At 43.1% G+C, this 17,795-nt stretch overlaps 1 protein-coding gene across 5 annotated transcripts in view; it reads left to right on the top strand.

Moving 5' to 3' along the window:
• TBC1D31 (TBC1 domain family member 31) overlaps positions 1 to 17,795 on the top strand; it is a 73,408-nt gene that overhangs the window by 49,184 nt on the left and 6,429 nt on the right. For 3 of the 5 annotated variants that reach the window (XR_003903303.1, XM_029923780.1, XM_029923781.1), the window contains exons 16-20: positions 162 to 297; positions 5,433 to 5,525; positions 10,826 to 10,966; positions 12,329 to 12,523; positions 14,556 to 14,694. Coding sequence is in view for 4 of the 5 variants with exons in the window: in XM_029923780.1 (XP_029779640.1) it covers positions 162 to 297; positions 5,433 to 5,525; positions 10,826 to 10,966; positions 12,329 to 12,523; positions 14,556 to 14,694 (704 nt within the window). In the remaining variant the exon portion in view is untranslated. The remainder of the gene's footprint in view (positions 1 to 161; positions 298 to 5,432; positions 5,526 to 10,825; positions 10,967 to 12,328; positions 12,524 to 14,555; positions 14,695 to 17,795) is intronic. The other 2 variants (XM_029923782.1, XM_029923783.1) reach the window with 1 other exon arrangement.

A 17,795-nucleotide genomic window follows, 5' to 3' on the forward strand; every position in this document is an offset into this window, starting at 1 on the left:
CGCTGACTCCTGCGGCCTGACGAGCGCGGCAGCAGCCACGCAGGGGAAGCGGGTCAGAACGGGGGCCGGCCTTGCACTGTTGCGAAGCGTAGCATTTTTCCATTTAAATCTACACTGGGACATGTTCTCATGCGCTCCTCTTGACGTATTTTGTGTTTAAGACTAGCTTCTGTGAAAAGAGAGCTGAAAGTGAAGGAAATGCACTTACAGGATGCTACAAGAAGGCGCTTTCTGAAGCTTCAGCAAGACCAGCGGGAAATGGAACTAAGAAGACTGAACGATGAAATCGAGAGAAAGGTCTGTGACTCTCCTCACAGTACCCACACATGGTCTCCGTTCACTGTCACTCAGATGTCCTGACCACCTTCACGCTAAAGGTTGTTGCCAGGATCCACAGTGAATACTAAATAGCCCCTTTGGTTTTATTTACTTTTTCCCTCAGCTTTTCCCAATTCTTTTCATAGTTCATTAATAGTTAAAGATTTCAGAAATGTCAAGAAAATTCGTCAGTTTGGTGGGTGTCCTTGACTATTTCTCTAAAAATAGAAGAATCAGTTAACCACTCTGAAGTAGGGGAAGTACTCTTTTTGAATAAAATTTGCACATGGCCAGTATCAGAAAATTTCCATCATTAAATACATGGAGTCAAAAATGGATCTTTCCTGCTCTTCTCTCATTTTGTCACCAGAGATAAAATGAGAATGTGGATATGTATCTTTTTCTTTTCCAAAGATTTCATTTTTAAGTAGTTGCTGTACCCAACATGGAGCTCAGACTGACCCTGAGACCAAGAGTCTCATACTCCACTGACTGAGCCCGCTGGGCACCCCCTAGCTTTTTCCTTTTCTGTGGTTGCATAGTATTCCATCGTGTGCCTGTGTCACAATTTATTTAACTAATCCTTTGCTGTTGGACACTGACCTTGTTTGCAGTGCTGTGCTCTACAAGACGGTGCTAGGTTGTACATTCTCAGTACAAACCTTGACTCACACACATAGTCTTGTTGAGTAGATTCCAAGGCATGCCAAATTATCCTCCCAAAATGAACCCACCTAAGATATTTTAAGTGTATGTGTAAGAGTACCTATACCCTTGTCAATTTGGAGTGCATCGGTCTTAATATATGGCAGTCTGCTAGGTGGAAATTATATATTCTAATTTGCCTTTTTTTTTCTTGCTAGGGAGGTTAAATATGTCTCCAGTTACTTGTCTTCTGTTTGTGGAAGAACTATGAATTGTATTTCTAAGTCATTTGTCTGCTTTTCTGTCCAGTTTTTTCCACCAATGTACATGGTCCGTTGGTGCCATCTGGGGCAGTGCTATCCAGTAGACATACAGTGTGAGCCACATAGGCAGTTTTCTAACAGCCACATTAAAGACGTAAGAAGAAACAGGTGCAATTAATTTTAACAACATTTTATTTTATTCCATATATTTACAAATTATTTTAATATGTAATTAGTATAAAGATGTTCTTAATGAGCTCTTTTACTTTTTTTTTTTTTTAACTAAATCTTTGAGGAGCTCCTGGGTGGCTCAGTGGGTTAAGCCTCCGACTTCGGCTCAGGTCAGATCTCACGTTCGTGGGTTTGAGCCCTGCGTCAGGCTCTGTGCTGACAGCTAACTCAGGGCCTGGAGCCTGCTTCCAGTTCTGTGTCTCCTTCTCTCTCTGCCCCTCCCCCTCTCATGCTCTGTCTCTCTCTGTATCAAAAACAAATAAAACATTAAAAAAATTTTTTTTAACTAAATCTTTGAGGGGCGCCTGGGTGGCTCAGTTGGTGAAGTGTCCAACTTGAAGTCATGATCTTGTGGCTTGTGGGTTCAAGCCACACACTGGGCTCTGCTGACAGCTTGGAGCCTGGAGCCTGCTTTGGATTCTGTGTTTCCCCTCTCCATGCTCCCCTCCTCCCCCAAATAAACATTTAAAAAAATTTTTTAACTAAATCTTTGAAATCCACCAGTCTGCTTATAGTACACTCAATCTGGACGGGTCACGTTTTAGTGCTCAACAGACCTATGTGGCTAGCGGCTGCCACACAGCACAGAGTTGGGACAGTAACCCTTCTGTCCATTGTAAATGTTTTCCTCACATCAGTGTTGCTTGTCTCTTAAGAGTGGCTGTCATGTCTTTTTTTTTAATCATGTAAAATACTTTAGTTTTTGAATAACTTTTCATGTTTATGATTTGTAGCTTCCATATCCTATTTATTTATTATTTTTTTTTTAGGTAGGCTCCATGCGCAGTGTGGGGCTTGAACTCATGACCCTGGGATCCAGAGTTGGATGCTCTACTAAATCAGCCAGGCACCCCTAGTGTCCTCTTTAGAAAGACTTTGCCATTCTAAGATTACATTACTGTATATGCATATTTTTTCAAATTTTATGGGTTTTTTTAAAATGTTTTTTCGTTTTTGAGAGAGAGAGAGAGAGTATGAGCTGGGGGTGAGGTGCACAGCAAGAGAGAGAGACACAGACTTTGAAGCAGGCTCCAGAAACAGGCAGAGAGCCAAACACGGGGCTCAAACACACGAACTGTGAGATCATGACCTGAGCTGAAGTCAGCCACTCAACCAGCTGAGCCACCCAGGTGCCCCTCTGTTGTGGGTTTTTGTTTTGTTTTGTTTTGTTTTGTTTTGTTTGACCTTTGATGTGTCGCAAGGATCAGCAAATTATAGAGCACCAGCTAAACTGGCTTGCTACCTGTTTTGTAAGGACCTGAGTAAGAATGGTTTTAACTTTTTAATTTTTTTTCTGTTTTTTTTTTTTATTTATTTTTGAGAGACAGAGAGAAACAGCACAAGCAGGGGAGGGTCAGAGAGAGAGGGAGACACAGAATCCGAAGCAGGCTCCAGGCCCTGAGCTGTCAGCACAGAGCCCCATGTGGGGCTGAGACCCACGAACCGTGAGATCATGACCTGAGCCAAAGGCGGATGCTTAACCAACTGAGCCACCCAGGCGCCCCTGGTTTTAACTTTTTAAGTGGTTAAAAAAAATTAATAATTTCATGACATGAAACTTATATGACATCTTAAAAAACATGCGATTGACACCTCAGTATCCCTAAGTACAGTCTTACTGGCACACGGTCACGCCCGTTCTTTGATTAGCGGGGGCCCTTGCCGGCTGCTGGTCACCGAATGTTCCATCCCCGTGGCTTTATCCGCTCCCTGGCTCGGCCTGCCTCAAGCCAGCACCACACGGAATGGCAACTTTGTAACATTTTTCTGACTAGTAGACCTAAGTCCCACCATTAGGCTGCCTTTTCATAGTTTTCTTCCACATTCTCAAACGTGTGTCATTTCAAATGGACTTTGAGAATCTTACCACGCTTTCTTTCTGAATCCTTCCCTCCTCTGATCCTAGCAGCATTTTTATTGGGATTGCATTGAATGTATAGATTAATTTAGGGAGTTTTAAACCTAATTTTGGTAAAATACAAAGTATTTTTCCAATCTCTGAAAGTACTTTTTTAAGTTTATTTTTGAGAGAGAGAGAGAGAGAGAGAGAGAGCATGAGCGGGGGTGGCAGAGAGAGAGGGAGAAAGAGAGAACCCCAAGCAGGGTCCATGCTGTCAGCACAGAGTCCAATGTAGGGCTCAGTCCCATGAACCGTGTGATACGACCTGAACCGAAATCAAGAGTCAGGCGCTTAACTGACTGAGCCACTCATGTTGCCTCTGAAAGTATTTTGAATTCATATATTAGAAATCTGTTATCTCTTTTTTATAGCATCAGATAATAGTTTTTGTTTTGTTTAAAGCTAATTAATTTTAAATTGGATTTTGAAAGCTATCATTCCTTTTATCTCATCTAGCAAATGAGGTTGATAATACATTAGTCTAATAAGGCATGTGTTCTCCAAAAGTAATACAGGCTTACAACTCTGACCTCTTTATTCCAAACTCTTTGAGATAGTGAAGGCAATTGTTTTGTCAAAGAATCCTGGAAAGTCCTTTCAGTTCCCATGATCTGGCCTCTCCTTACCCTTCCAGCCTCCTGTCCCTCACCTCCTTCTTCAAGGCAAGCTCTGACCCTACTGACCTTTCGGAGGTTTTCTACTCGGAGATAGGCACCAGCAGGAAGACAGGGTCCGTGCGAGATGTACAAGTGACCGCACGTTCGTTAGCAGTGAGCAGAGTTGATGTGCGTTAGCTCTGGCACGGAGCTGGGTGTGTGTCTAAGACTTCCTAAGCGGAGGAGCTTCTCTAGTTGAAAGTCCTAAAAGGCGTTATTAACTGTACCAAACCTCCCCTCCACCTATCAGCATTTTCCTACTCTTGTTTCATAAGCTCAAGCATCCCCACCTCTGAGCCAGCTGCGCTCCCAGGAACCCCCTTACGGTGACCCGGTTGCCAGCCAGTAGTTTATTTGCTTCCCAGTGCGTGTCCTGCTTGTGCATCCCACTGTAATTCAGTCTTCACTCTTTGTTTCTCTGATGAGAGGTGTTCAATGGTGTGTCTCTCCAGTGTCTAACGCTCAGGGACACAAACAGTAGTGCAGTCATTAAATGTTTACTAAACAAAGGAATGGGCTGAGATGACCGATGGGTGCTTTGGTTTGTTTTGTTTTGTTTCTGAAACACGCGTCTCGCCTAAAAAGTGGGGACTTTGGGCAGCCAAGTATTTTATTAAGATAGCTCCTAAGTTTCTCTGTCTACCTCAAAAAGGCCTTATTCAAACCCTCCAGTGTAGAGGGGTGAAAAGCTCCCAAGTAATCAAAATGTGGGGAAAGGTAAACTTAAAATTAGCGAAGTCCGAGGGGTATCTAGGTGGCTCAGTTGGTTAAGCATCTGACTTTGGCTCAGGTCATGATCTCATGGTTCGTGGGTTTGAGCCCCGCATTGGGCTCTGTGCTGGCAGCTCAGAGCCTGGAGTGGCTTTGGATTCTGTGTCTCTGACTCTGTCTCTCTCTCTGCCCCTCCCCTGCTCATGCTCTATCTCTCTCAAAATAAACATGAAAAAAAAAGCTAACTAAGTCCAAGCAGGGCACCTTTAAACTTGGAGTTCCAAAGTGAATTTTTAAAAGTATAGACATTTAATCAAAAAGAACATTAAATAATGTTATATTTAATAAGATTAAACATTCTATATTTTTAGCCACTGCAAATTTAAATTGCTCAAGTTTTTCTAACACATAATATTGGCTGATAGAATATGGTAAGAGCGCCCATCTGTTCTCCCAGTCTGGGTGGATGAGCATATGGTAATTGTACTTTGCTTTTTAGAAAATTAAGCTTAACTTTAACTCAGACATTATTCCTACACTCGACAGTGAGTGTTAATATCCTGTCAATTACTCTGATAGCAAAAACCCAATACTTCGTACTGTAAACACTATTAGGGGGTTGTGTGGATTTCAAGATTACCAAATCCGTGAAACAGAAATAATTTTGTAAATTCCTCCCGGTGTTCACAGTTTGTTGCTTGGCCATAGGTACATATGAGAGATCGAGAAATTGCTACTGCGGCAAAAGACCTAGAAATGAGACATCTGGAACTGGAATCACAGAGTAGACTTTACGAGAAGGTATAAATCATCTGTTTTCACCACAAGAGCCGCAGGGTTTATACAAACTCTCTTTAGATTGTATTTATTCATGATGTTTTAATGTTTCTTTTTTTTTAATCAGAATAGTGTCATCCAGGATTATAAGATAGCCAGAATGTCTGAATGTACAGTTTATTGTAATTCTTTAATTCACCTGTCTCTTAGCAACTTAGTTTAGTGTCTGAAGCACCAACTGTAAGCCCCAGATTTGGCCTCAGGATTTTCTGTCAACACACTGAGTTTCCCTCTATCTGTGTAGTACTGACTACAGAATCGCCCGATGTGTCCCAACGGTTTAACAGAGTAAATCAGACAAGAGCTGTACAGAATTTTAAATCTGAATCTTTGGGAATCAAATTGTCAAGTATCTACTTAGAATATACAATTGCGTTTCCACGACACAGGAAAAAGGAACTTTTGTTAGTATGAATATTTATTATTTGGGATAAGCATTTTGTCACTCATGTATTTAATGTTGAAACCATAAGTTGTCACTTCCCTCAGTCCTCTTAAAGTGAGACTTTGAGTTTGAAATTAGCGAACACTGCAAATCTGTAGCAGCTAACATGACTGTTACACTAAATAAGATTTAAAACACATGGCATCCGTTCGTGTCTATGACACGTGTACACGCCACGCTGCACTCCTCGAACTGAGCCGGGGGTTCGCACTTCGGCTGAGTCTCCCATGATTTTGAGTTCATTTGAACCAAACCTTAATTTACTTTTTACTATCTTTCCTTTGGGGGAGATGGGCGGTGGCACCTGGGGGGCATGATTTCCAGATTAACAGAAAATTTGCAAGTAACATACTAAGAGTTTCCAAGTCTGTTTCTCTCAGATGTCTCAAATATTAACATTCTGCTAAATTGGCATTATCCTTCTCTTTCTATCTGTACACAGATACACACATAGATACTTTTTTTTTTCTAAACTTTTTAAGAGAATGTTGCAAACATGATACCCTTTTACCTTCAAATACTTCAGTGTACATTTCCTAAAACCAAGGAATCCTTATTGCGTGATCACAGAACACTTGTCAAAATCAGGAAATGAACATATCATTATCTGTTGTATAAGCCTTATTCAGATCTTATCAGTTGTCCTAAAAATGTCCTTTAGAGCAGGGGCGCCTGGGTGGCTCAGTCAGTTGAGCATCCGACTTCAGCTCAGGTCATGATCGTGGGTCATGAGTTCGAGCCCCATGTCAGGCTGTGTGCAGACAGCTCAGAGCCTGGAGCCTGCTTCAGATTCTGTGTCTCCCTATCTCTGGCCCTCCCCCACTCGTGCTCTGTCTCTGTCTCTGTCTTCCTCTCTCTCTCTCTCTCAAAAATAAATAACCATTTAAAAACTGTACTTTGGAGCAAAAGAGAATCTAAGATAATCCATTTTTTTCAGTTGTCCCGTCTCTTTAGTCTCCTCTAAGTGAGCGCCATTCCTGAGTTCTTTACTTCTTTGTATTTTATAGCAATTATATTTTTGAAGCATTTGACCAGGTATTTAGTAGAATGTCCCTCAGGCAGCATTTGTGTGTCGCTCCCTCGTGGAAGGTTCAGCTTGCACACTTTTGGCAGGAATGCCTGAGACTTGACGCTGAGTTCTTTCCATGCATCAGTGTGTCCGTATCATTTTTGCCCTCTTTTGAGGGAAGTATTTATTAAGCAAAGTGATAGAGAAGACTGAACCTACTCAACAAAACTAATGTATAAAGTCATGAATTTTATCTGGTCGTTAGATTCAGACTCGCGGCTACTGCCCTTTTCATCGACTTTAGTGATTAGTACTTTCTTTATCTGCCAAACTTAGCTCTTGCATTAGGTTGATTAGCTGTGTCTATTTCTAAACCAATTACACCCTAGAAAACAGATAATATTGGGTTGCCCTCTGCTGGAAATATATGCTCAATATTCCATATATCTCTAATTTGAATAAAAATTCTTTTAACAAAAGAATAAAGGCACAAACAAGCGACTGCTGACCTCTGATCCAGATTCCACCCGCTTCATCCCCTAGGCCTTGTTCCATGAACTCCGTCTTCTGCCTGTGTCTTGGTCTCTCTCATGCGTACACACTGTCTCCTTGGCAGAGGCCCACCCTTGTCAACGTTGCTGCGACCATGAAATGAGTTGATATCTAGATGTCAGTGATAGGAGTCCCCAAGACTACCCTCAAGTTCAGTGATTTGCTAGAAGGCCTTACAGAACTCGGAAAAGCTGTTTCACTCATGATTATGGTTTATTACAGTGGAAGGATGCAGATGAAACTCAGCAAAGGTAGGAGGTGCCTCGCTGGCTCAGCTGATGAAGCATGCAACTCCTGATCTCAGGGTCATGAATTTGAGCCCCACATTGGTGTCGATTTTACTTAAAAACATAAGAAAACAAAACAAAACAAAACCCTCAGCAAAAGTAAAAGGCACACAGTGTAGAGTCCAGGAGAGACGAGGCACATGCTTCCAGTCGTCCTCTCCCAGTGGAGTCGTGCAGGTAGCGCTTAATGTCACCAACAGACAAGCTCACTGGAGCCTCGATATCCAAGGTTTTACTGGGACTCAGTCACGTGGCTGAACCTGGATACTTACTCTGCAGAGGTCAGGCTGGTGGGGCCCGGGGCTCCTGCCACGCGTCACATTATCACCATAAACCGTCTGGGGGAGCCCGAGACCCCAGGTGCACGGAGACACTCTTACCAGGCACTGTGTTCCAGGGCTGAGAGCTGGTCAAGGGTTAATCTTTGCTTTGGGACATTCAGGATTTGATAACTCGGACTTCTGAGCGGCCCTTTACCGCTCAGTGTCTGCTGTTGGCACACGCTGGATAGACATTCGTTTCCCATCATCCCCTCTTGTCCTAAAACGTTCTGACGCTTTACAAAAAGAATTGACAGCTTCCTCCCCCACCTGCTGCTTTAGACCGCCACCTGTCGTCCCTCCTCGTCACTGTTTGTGGATTCCCGTGGTTTTCCTCCTAATCCCTAATCGATATACATACGCTGTTTTGCCTCTTAGGAGTATCTAAGATTCTGTATTCTGCTTTTCTTTTTTACTTACTAAAATCCTTTTTCTAAGTGATTACATATCTTAGTAGTTGTCATTTGTCACAAATAGTGATGAACCAGAACTTATTTAAACTTTTTTTCCTGTTGGATGTTTAAGTGGTTTACAATTTTTGGCAATAAACTTCTTCATACATATATCTTCTCTGCATATAATTGGAAAACATTTTTAATTGTGAAGATAATTATGTTGCCAGTAGATAATTAGAACAGCAGGAATAAATCCCTGAGTTAGGAAATAACTGCTAATATCATCAATAAGGATAAGTGAGATTATTTGGTACATACAGTTGCTATTCTGCATTTTTTTAACTTAAATCTTCATGAATACCCTGTGCCCTCCTTCCTGCAACACAGTACTCGTGAGCACTCACTCCCCATTCCCGACCCTGGAAAGCACTCATTTACTTTCTGTGTCTGTGGATTTGCTCATGCTGACATTTCATATAAATGAAATCCTACATGTATAGTCTTTTGTGACTGGTTTCTTTCACACAGCATGTTTTCAAGGCTTATTCATGCTGTGGCGTGAGTTCTTCATTCCTTTTTACGGCTGAATGATATTCCATTGTATGGATAGACTTCCTTTTGTTTATCCATTTATCCTAAGTTGGTGGATATTTGGGTTGTTTCCATTTGTGGGCTGTGATGAGTAGCGCTGCTATGAAATTTTACATACAGCGTTTTGTTCGAACATATATTTTCAGTTCTCGTAGACCCGCACCCAGGAGTATAGAGTTCTCATTTCTCTACATTCTTGTGAACGGTTGTGTCTGTCCGTCTGATTGTACCCTCACCAGTGCATGTGAAGTGGTATCCCACGAGATTGATTTTCATTTTTCTAAGGACTGCTGATGCTGGGCATCTTTTCATGTGTATATTGGCCATTTTTATATCTTCTTTGGAGAACGTGTGGCTAATGTATATTCAAAGAACATGCAGCCATACTTCTGGTGTTTAATATCTCCTGTCATTAAAAAAAATTTTTTCTTTAAAGTTTTATTTATTTTTGAAAGAGAGAGAGAGACAGCATGAGCAGGGGAGGGTCAGAGAGAGAGGGAGATATAGAATCTGAAGACATCAAAAATTAGATATTTTAAATCATGTGATAATGATAGTTCTGAAAATCAGATTCTCCTCTCCCCTTAGCATTTCTTGTTTCGTAGTGACTTCACTGAGTTGATTCAGTAAAGTTGAATTTACAGAACAAAATTAAAGTCTTCACTGAGTTTTAGTGACTGGACAGAGATTTTCCTTCAGTTGCCTGGAACCAGTAAAGCGTCTAGGTGTTTGCCAAGGCGCTCTGTGTGCCTTCTGTTGGGGCGTGGCTTCAGCACTTACTACGCAGCTTACAACTCTGAGTTCCCTTCCTGACTGTGCAGCACTCATGTTCAGCAGACTCACGCGCCTAGCACTCGCTCAGGTCTGGGCCTTCACATCGCCCTGGGCATGTGCATAGCCTTCCACATGCACATGGACTTTAGGTCTCCAGGAATCTCTCAGCTTTTCAAAGTGCCCCGCAGACATCTAATTCTTCAACTTTTCCTGTAGAACTTTTTGATTAACTTGTGGTTTGCACTGCGATAGGCTGTCTCCAGCAGCCAAGATATTTACCAATTTCCTCTAATGTTTTTCAGCAAATGTTCCCAGGGAAAAGGTGGTTCAAAGTAGTGAGTTCTGAGTCACGACACACAGCTTTGGGAGGAGGTTTTTCCAGAGCCGCCACACTGGTCAGATGGGGACTGTTGGTGGAGGGTGGGAGTTTGAAGGGGTCCCACCTCCATTTTGCCCCCTTCTTTGGCTGCCAGGTCACCAGTTTTCAAGGCTAATGCGGAGCTTAGGGGTCGGGTGGGACTAGGATAACGCGAGTTAAAAATGCCCCCATGCTTTCTGTTCTTACCCGAGGTTCAGCCATTTTTATGAGTAAATGCTCCTCAAATTGCTGCAAGCCTTTAGTTAATTTCCAGAGTTCTGGAAGAGGTGGGTTCCCAGGTGTTCTGAGGGCTTTTTTGGACAAAAGTATTTTCAGAGGACCCTGTACTCATATTTTCACTGATGTCACTGCTGTTTGCTTTTTACTTTGAAAATTAGATGACTACAGTTTTTATTTGTATGCTAGTATTCTGGGCGGGAAAAGGTCATTTTGTGTTCTAGCATTTATTATGTAGATTTGTGATTGCTCTCTCTCTTTTCTTTTTTAACAAATGTTCTTTTTTCTTTTAACAGAATCTCATTAGAAATCATGAAGCTGTCGCAAGAGAGATGAGAGAAGATGCAGATGCCTACAGACGAAAAGTGGATCTTGAAGAACACATGTTCCACAAACTGATAGAAGCAGGTCAGACTCAGAACGAAAAAACTCAGAAGGTAAAAATATGGTGAACTTAGTGTATGTAGAGAGGGGGAAGTTTCCATCTGGCATCCTTTTCTGTGTTTATTTTTCCCTGCCCTGCCTCCCACATCTGTCATCCTTCCAAAGGGAGAAATTCAAAATTGAACTCTGCGAAGGAGTTAATTCATTTCTCTGCTTCAGTTATCATAGCTCTTAGAATCTCACATTATTTTATTTATAGGCTACTTCACTGCCAGACATATACAAGTATCTTTTATATTCTTTGAGAATTTTCAGACCTAGAAGAAGGTACAAGGGAAATAGTATCTTTATCAATACTAACCTACGGTGCTACATCTCAGAAATTATCCCTGAGCAGATTAGTTGCAAAGCATCAGGTCTTTGCCTGGTATATACGTCAAGGTTTCCAAAGTATATTATGTAGAATATTAGTAACTATCATTCAGTAAAATAGGGGGTGGCAAATAAGAATTAGAAGTGCTGCTTAAAGTTGGGATTTTTCAGGCCACCTGGGTGGCTCAGTCAGTTTAGCGTCTGACCCTTGATTCTGGCTCAGGTCACAGTCTCACGGTTCATGGGATCAAGTCCCAGGTCAGGCTCCCACGGTTCATGGGATCAAGTCCCAGGTCAGGCTCCGTCTGTGCTGACAGGGCTGAGCCAGCTTGGGATTTTTTCTCTCTTTGTCTACTTCTCCCTTGCTCTGTCTCTCTCTCTTAGAATAAATAAATAAACTTTAAAAAAAAGAAAGTAGGGTTTTTCATGCCAAATTTGAGGATATGGTATATTGTGAAGCTTTAAGAAAATTTCCCAAACTTATTTTGTAGCATTTCTGTGAAGTACCCTTTCAGAAATGCTGGCTTAAGTGAATTGAAATAGAATTTGAGAACTTCAAGAAAGAACTTTCTGTATTATCCAGTCCGCAAAATGCTAAGTAGTCCATGGCCAGGCCTGGCCCTGGTCCAAAAGCCGGCAATAGTATAAGATTTCTCTGTCTTCTGTTCAACAACCATCCTTGGCTGATCCCATCAGAATAGCCCACCATTTATTTTTCCTTATAGGCTTTTGTTCAGTCTGTAAGAATGGGCTCTTCTGACTCCTTTTCACAGGTTGAAACGTGGAAATTGTTAATCCCATCCATTCCTGAGCCTAGAAATTCTCAATCTTAACTGTGCATTAGAATCACTTTTGTCGAAGTTCCGATACCTAGCCGCTTCTGAGACTGATGGAATGGGTCTGTGCCGGGTCCTGGACCCCGGTTTGTTGCAAACACCGTTTGGTTACAAACAGCCGCCCTAGACGCTTGTTTACATCGAACGGATATACCATATTTTATATATAAGCTGACCTTGTTTCTGAAATTTACAAATGTTTCTTAGTTAATTGAAGAAAATTTGGCAGAAGCTGAACAAGCATGTCTAAATGCTGACTGGCGAATTCAAGCTTTACATAAACAAAGATGTGATGACCTGCAGCGGCACGAATGTTACCAGGAAGTGGCCGAGCTCCTTCAGGAAAACAGAAGGAAAGAAACAGAAGTATTGAACGCGATGGTGGGGGAGGGGGCTAAAAAGGTAAGAATGAGGTTACAGATTTTTTGCTATTTATCATTTAAATTTTGAAATATAATCAACAGAAGCATCAAACCAGATCATTTTTGTTGGAAAAGCTAACCTAATTTTATTAGGTACATGCAGAGAAGAAATCTGATATGATACCTAAAACTGACTAGGCATCTTCCTCATTGACATTAGTGCCTCTCAAGTCCTCAGCTTCCTGGAGTGGATTCGTTCTGGCTGATTGGATAACATTACTACTTTAATCTGCCTAGCTTTCGATTCTTACAATATAGATGACTTTAAACAGTTAGGAATTCTATGTAGCTACTACTAACAAAACCCGAAATAATAGTGACAATGAGCAAGATGGAAGTGTGTCTCTGTCATGTGAAGGAAGTCTGGGGGCAGGAATCCGGAGCCGCCTTCCTGACCCCAAGGTCAGTAGGGAAAGGGCCTCCTTCAGTCTCCTGCACCACTTCCTGGGACATGGCTTCCCTTCTCGAGGACAGCTTCCCGCCGAGATGGCCTCCGGTTTCCCAGCCGTCACAGATGCGTTCCAGGCCGCAGGCGGAAGAGAGGGCAGAAGTCGAAAAGGGCCAACCCCCAGCTGAGACAACCCTGTAACTCCTTTCCAGAAGTCCCACGTCACATTCTAGCCACATTTGTCTGCAGAGGATGTTGGGAAATGTCATATTTTTAGCAGGGAGCATTATCATCCCAAATAAAATTAGAATTCTGTTCCTAAAGAAGAATCAGAGAATGGGTTTCGAGGCGGCAGCTAAGAGTATGTGTCACGCAGACGGGCCCGTGGGCCGGCCCCACCGCGGCGGCGCCCCAGCTCTGCAGAGACCGCCACGGGCGCCGTGCACCGCCCGAGGACCCTGCAGAGCTGCGAGAGGCCAGGCACTGGAGGGCTGGAGCTCACTCCTCCTGCTGCTGCTGTGTCGTGTTGTCTTTTCTGAAAGCTTCGCATAATGTACTTCCTTCAAGTCACCATCCCTGTTCTTTCTCCTGCTACTCCATCTCATGTGGCCCTGAGGCCACTTTCAGTCAAGGACAGGGAGGGGCAGGAGTGATGTCTGCCGAGGCTGTTCTCCTCGGGAAAGTTACGGTGGGGGACCAGGTCTTCGAGGATTGCTGACCTTGGCCCTAGACTGTGCACTATTAGGTGCTGCTGTGCTTGGGTTAAAACGGTATTATTTGAGGGTGGGCTCAGAATCACTGTCAGCGCTTTCCATTTCACACAGAGGTCCTTTGTATCTGGTGGTCTAGCCTCTAAAGCTCGCTGGACTACTGTGTGGCCTGGGGACATCCCGAAGACTCAGTCTGCTTATCGGTCACAGGAAAGGCTGGGATTTCTGTGTTCTTCCTGGCCCTGATGAGTCTCTAAAGTTGTGTCTCTTCATGCATATTTAATGCCTTAGCGTTTCTGTAACAAAAATTATACTATATGTTAACTAACTTGGATTTAAATTTTAAATTATATGTGTGTTTGCATATAAGAACTGTAGCATAGAACATTGATAAACTTTAGGAGTTGTACAATATCTTAAATGTATTATTTTTAGTTATCCTTGAGCTAATTTTAAGATCAGTGTTTTCTCTCTTTAGGAAAAAGCCAGTTGGGGGGGAGTAGAAATTCCTTGACTTCCATGGCAGAGCTGGGCAAAGAATTCATTCTCTGAACTTTGTAGATCTTATTATTAAGGGATAGCGTGCAAATTAAATAAGAAAATTGTCATTAATTTTAAAAACTACATCCCTCAAGCTTTGACCCTTGAAATGTGTTGGAATGACTTGTTATCTCAAAGACAGTGGGCACCTGTGTGTGTGCTCTGTGGCATGTCACACGCGCCTGCACCTTCAAGGGTCTTCAGCCTTGGGCCAGGACTGGCACCCAGCTCACCCTAGAACCAGACAGATCCTGCGCACCATGGGAATTCCTAAGGAAGTGGAGGAGAGGAAACAGAAGGGGGTTATTCCACTGTGGGAACCGACATCGCCCCAACTTTTAAGTGATTATTTTCTTTCATTTATTTGCACATAGTGGGAGGAAGCTAAAGAAAAAGACTTTCACTTGAAGTCAGAAAAGAAAGCTTCAGCTCTCTCGGATGCATCTCGAAAGTGGTTTCTGGAGAAAGAGCTACATGATGCTTTAGAACATGCTGAACACCCACACAGGACAGGTGAGTGGCGCCGAGTGCCTTTCTCTTAATGAAACTGCACCCGTTCCTCACAGGCGGTCTGTCTGCGGTCACGAACAAGTCCCCAGCTATGTCGTAGCGCTTTGTTCAGATGGTTGCCCAAAAGGTGATCACCAGTCATCATTTTTGGGGTTGCTTGGGGCTTGTTAAAACACAAATCAAAGGGGCGCCTCGGTGGCTCAATCAGTTAAGCTTCCGGCTTCGGCTCAGGTCATGATCTCATGGTTCGTGGGTTTGAGCCCCGCGTCGGGCTCTGTGCTGACAGCTAGCTCAGAGCCTGGAGCCTGCTTCCAATTCTGTGTCTCCCTCTCTCTGCCCCTCCCCTGCTCATGCTCTGTTTCTGTCTCAATAATAAACATAAAAGAATTTAAAACAAAACAAAACAAACAGCTCTGGCCAAGAAAACTCTCTGGACCGTCCTGTAGAATTTTCTGTTTTATTCCGTGGTTCCATGGTCCTTGGCATCCCCTTAATCTATCAGAATATGATTTGTTCCCAAAGTGCTATTTCTAGTTTATTTTGGTAAAAATTGGTGCTTTGCCAGTAGCTGGTCCTCAGAACAACAGTGCAGTGAGGTAGCACAAGGAAACTTCTTACAACCAAACATTAGGCTTGTTGTAACTGAAAATCTCAATTACTGTACTTAGAATTCTAAAGTAGGGGCACCTGGGGGCTCAGTCGGTGGAGCCGCCTGCTTCGGATTCTGTTTCCCTCTCTGCCCCTCCCCCACTGTGTGCATGTTGTCACTCACTCTCTCTCTCTCTCTCTCAACATTAAAAAATATATATATTTTTAGTGCCCCCAAATAAGCCCTGTACCCATTTGCATTCACTGCCCCCCAGCCCCAGGCTCCCACTGATCAACTTCCTGGTCCTGCATAGATCTGTCCACTCAGGAAGCTTCATCTAAATGGAATCCAAGGATCTGTGGTCTTTGTGTCGGACTTCTTTCACTTCACGTAATGTGTTGCAGCATGCATCAGGATTTCATTCCTTTTTATGGCCTGTATTGCTTTGTGTCGGTATTCCACATTTCGTTTATCCATTCAGGTTGTGTCCACTTCCTGGCTTTTATGAATAATGTCATTATGTGTGTAACTTTTAGAATTCACAAATTCAGAAACAAATTCACAAAAGCAGAAACGTAGGTCAGGTGCATCGTCATTTACTTATGCCTACTCTTGAAACTCCTCATTAGCCCTTGTACTTTTTTTAAAAGATTTTTTTTCATATGTATTTATTTTGAGAGAGTGAATAAGCATGGCAGGGATGGGCAGAGAGAGAGTGGGAGAGAGAGTGTCAAGCAGGCCGTGTGCTGTCAGCACAGAGCCCGACACGGGACTCCATCCCACAACCGTGAGATCAGGACCTGGGCCGAAGTCAAGAGTTGAATGCTCAACTGAGCCCCCCAGGCGGCCCATCTCTCAGACTTTAGATTTAGGTCCCACATAGCGCCCCAACCCATGAGGAAGGAGGGAGAAGAGTGTCACTCTTTGCACAAAGTAAATATTTACAACCGGCTTACGTAAGACCAGCAACCAGCAGAGCTGCTCCCTGTCCCTAACCCTCTCACACTCCCTCCTCCTCTAGGAAGAAACACTTCATGCGGGATTTTAGAGAACCTATGGGTTTAGGAGTAGAAAAAAGGAAGAACCTGCGAACAGCTTCTTCCGCATTCCTCATCAGGAATCAGTAGGCCCCCTGAAGATTGGCCCCTCTGCCTTCTTGGGCTCTTCCTACCATGCTACCTAAATTTTTAACTTTCCTAAATTTCACCAGTGAGAGACAATTTGGTTAAGAATCATCCATTTTTCAAAAGGCAGGCATGTAAGGATTTGTTATTTTCTTAGAGTGTATAAATGAAATCAGAGTCATTTGATCTTAACATTGGGAGATAATCAGCTGTAATTAGGAAAATGGCATTTTGATTGGAGGCACTCAGCACTGGTTTGTCACTCAGGGCCTAGAATAGAGGCAGCGTGAAGTAGGAGCCAGATAAGAGTGTGCCAGTGATGGCTCGTTTATTTCAAATGTTGGCTTAGTGCCAAATCTTTATTAGCAGTGGGGAAGAACTTATTATTTTCTACAAAACAGAACCTTCTGGACAATGTGAATGGCCCCTTGCAACCACTAAAATCCCAGGTCTATAAACGTAAATCATAGCTGACTAGTCATGTCCTATAAAGCGGTATTAGTCCAGAGTTTTAAATGGGCAAAAGATTTGAATGTACAGTTCTCCAAAGAAGATACACATGGCCACAATACACACATGAAAAGATGTTCAGCTTCATTAGTCATCAGGGAAATACAAACCAAAACCGTATGAGGAAAACGTTTTTTTAATACGAAAACACAGTGAGATACTGTTTCACACCCACCGGCATGACTAATCCGACAATAGCACATGTAGGGGGGCGGAGAACTGGGACAGTGCTGGAGGGGATGTGACAGGGGGCGGCCACTCCGGGAACAGTCTGGCAGCTTCTGGGAGGGTTAGACATAGAGTGACTCCACTGGGAGGCATGTGCCCGGGAGATTCGGAAACACGTCCACACAAACACTTGTATGTGAATGTGCAAAGCATCGTTATTCATAAGAGCCACAGAGTAGAAACCACCTGGAAATCCGTCAGACCAGGAATGGACCAGCGGAATATAGTACATCCATGGGATGGAAACTTCCGTAGCGATAAAAAGTGGGTGAACCTTGTAAACCTTAGGCTAAGTTTAAGGAGCCAGACCTAAAAGCACACATATCCCATGAGGTTATTCACGTGAAATGTTTAGGACAGGCAGATCCAGCGGGGCAGAAAGTGGATTGGTGGTTTCAGGGGGGTCAGGAGGGTGACCCCTAATGGCTGTGAGGGGTTGGGGTTTGGGGGTGATGAAAATGTTCTAGGTTAGTGGTGATGGTTGTACAACTCTGAATATAGGAAGAACACTGAATTGTACACCTCACCGGGTGAATTTTAGGGTATGTGGATTAGATCTCAAATGGTCATTTTAAAAAAAGACCTTAGTAAGTGCTGTTACCATGTGGGGCCTTTGACCAGGTTTAAGTTACTGCACCTTTTAAAGGGAACAG

The sequence above is a fragment of the Suricata suricatta genome, chromosome 15 (assembly GCF_006229205.1).
Source record: "Suricata suricatta isolate VVHF042 chromosome 15, meerkat_22Aug2017_6uvM2_HiC, whole genome shotgun sequence".
Lineage (NCBI taxonomy): Eukaryota > Metazoa > Chordata > Mammalia > Carnivora > Herpestidae > Suricata > Suricata suricatta.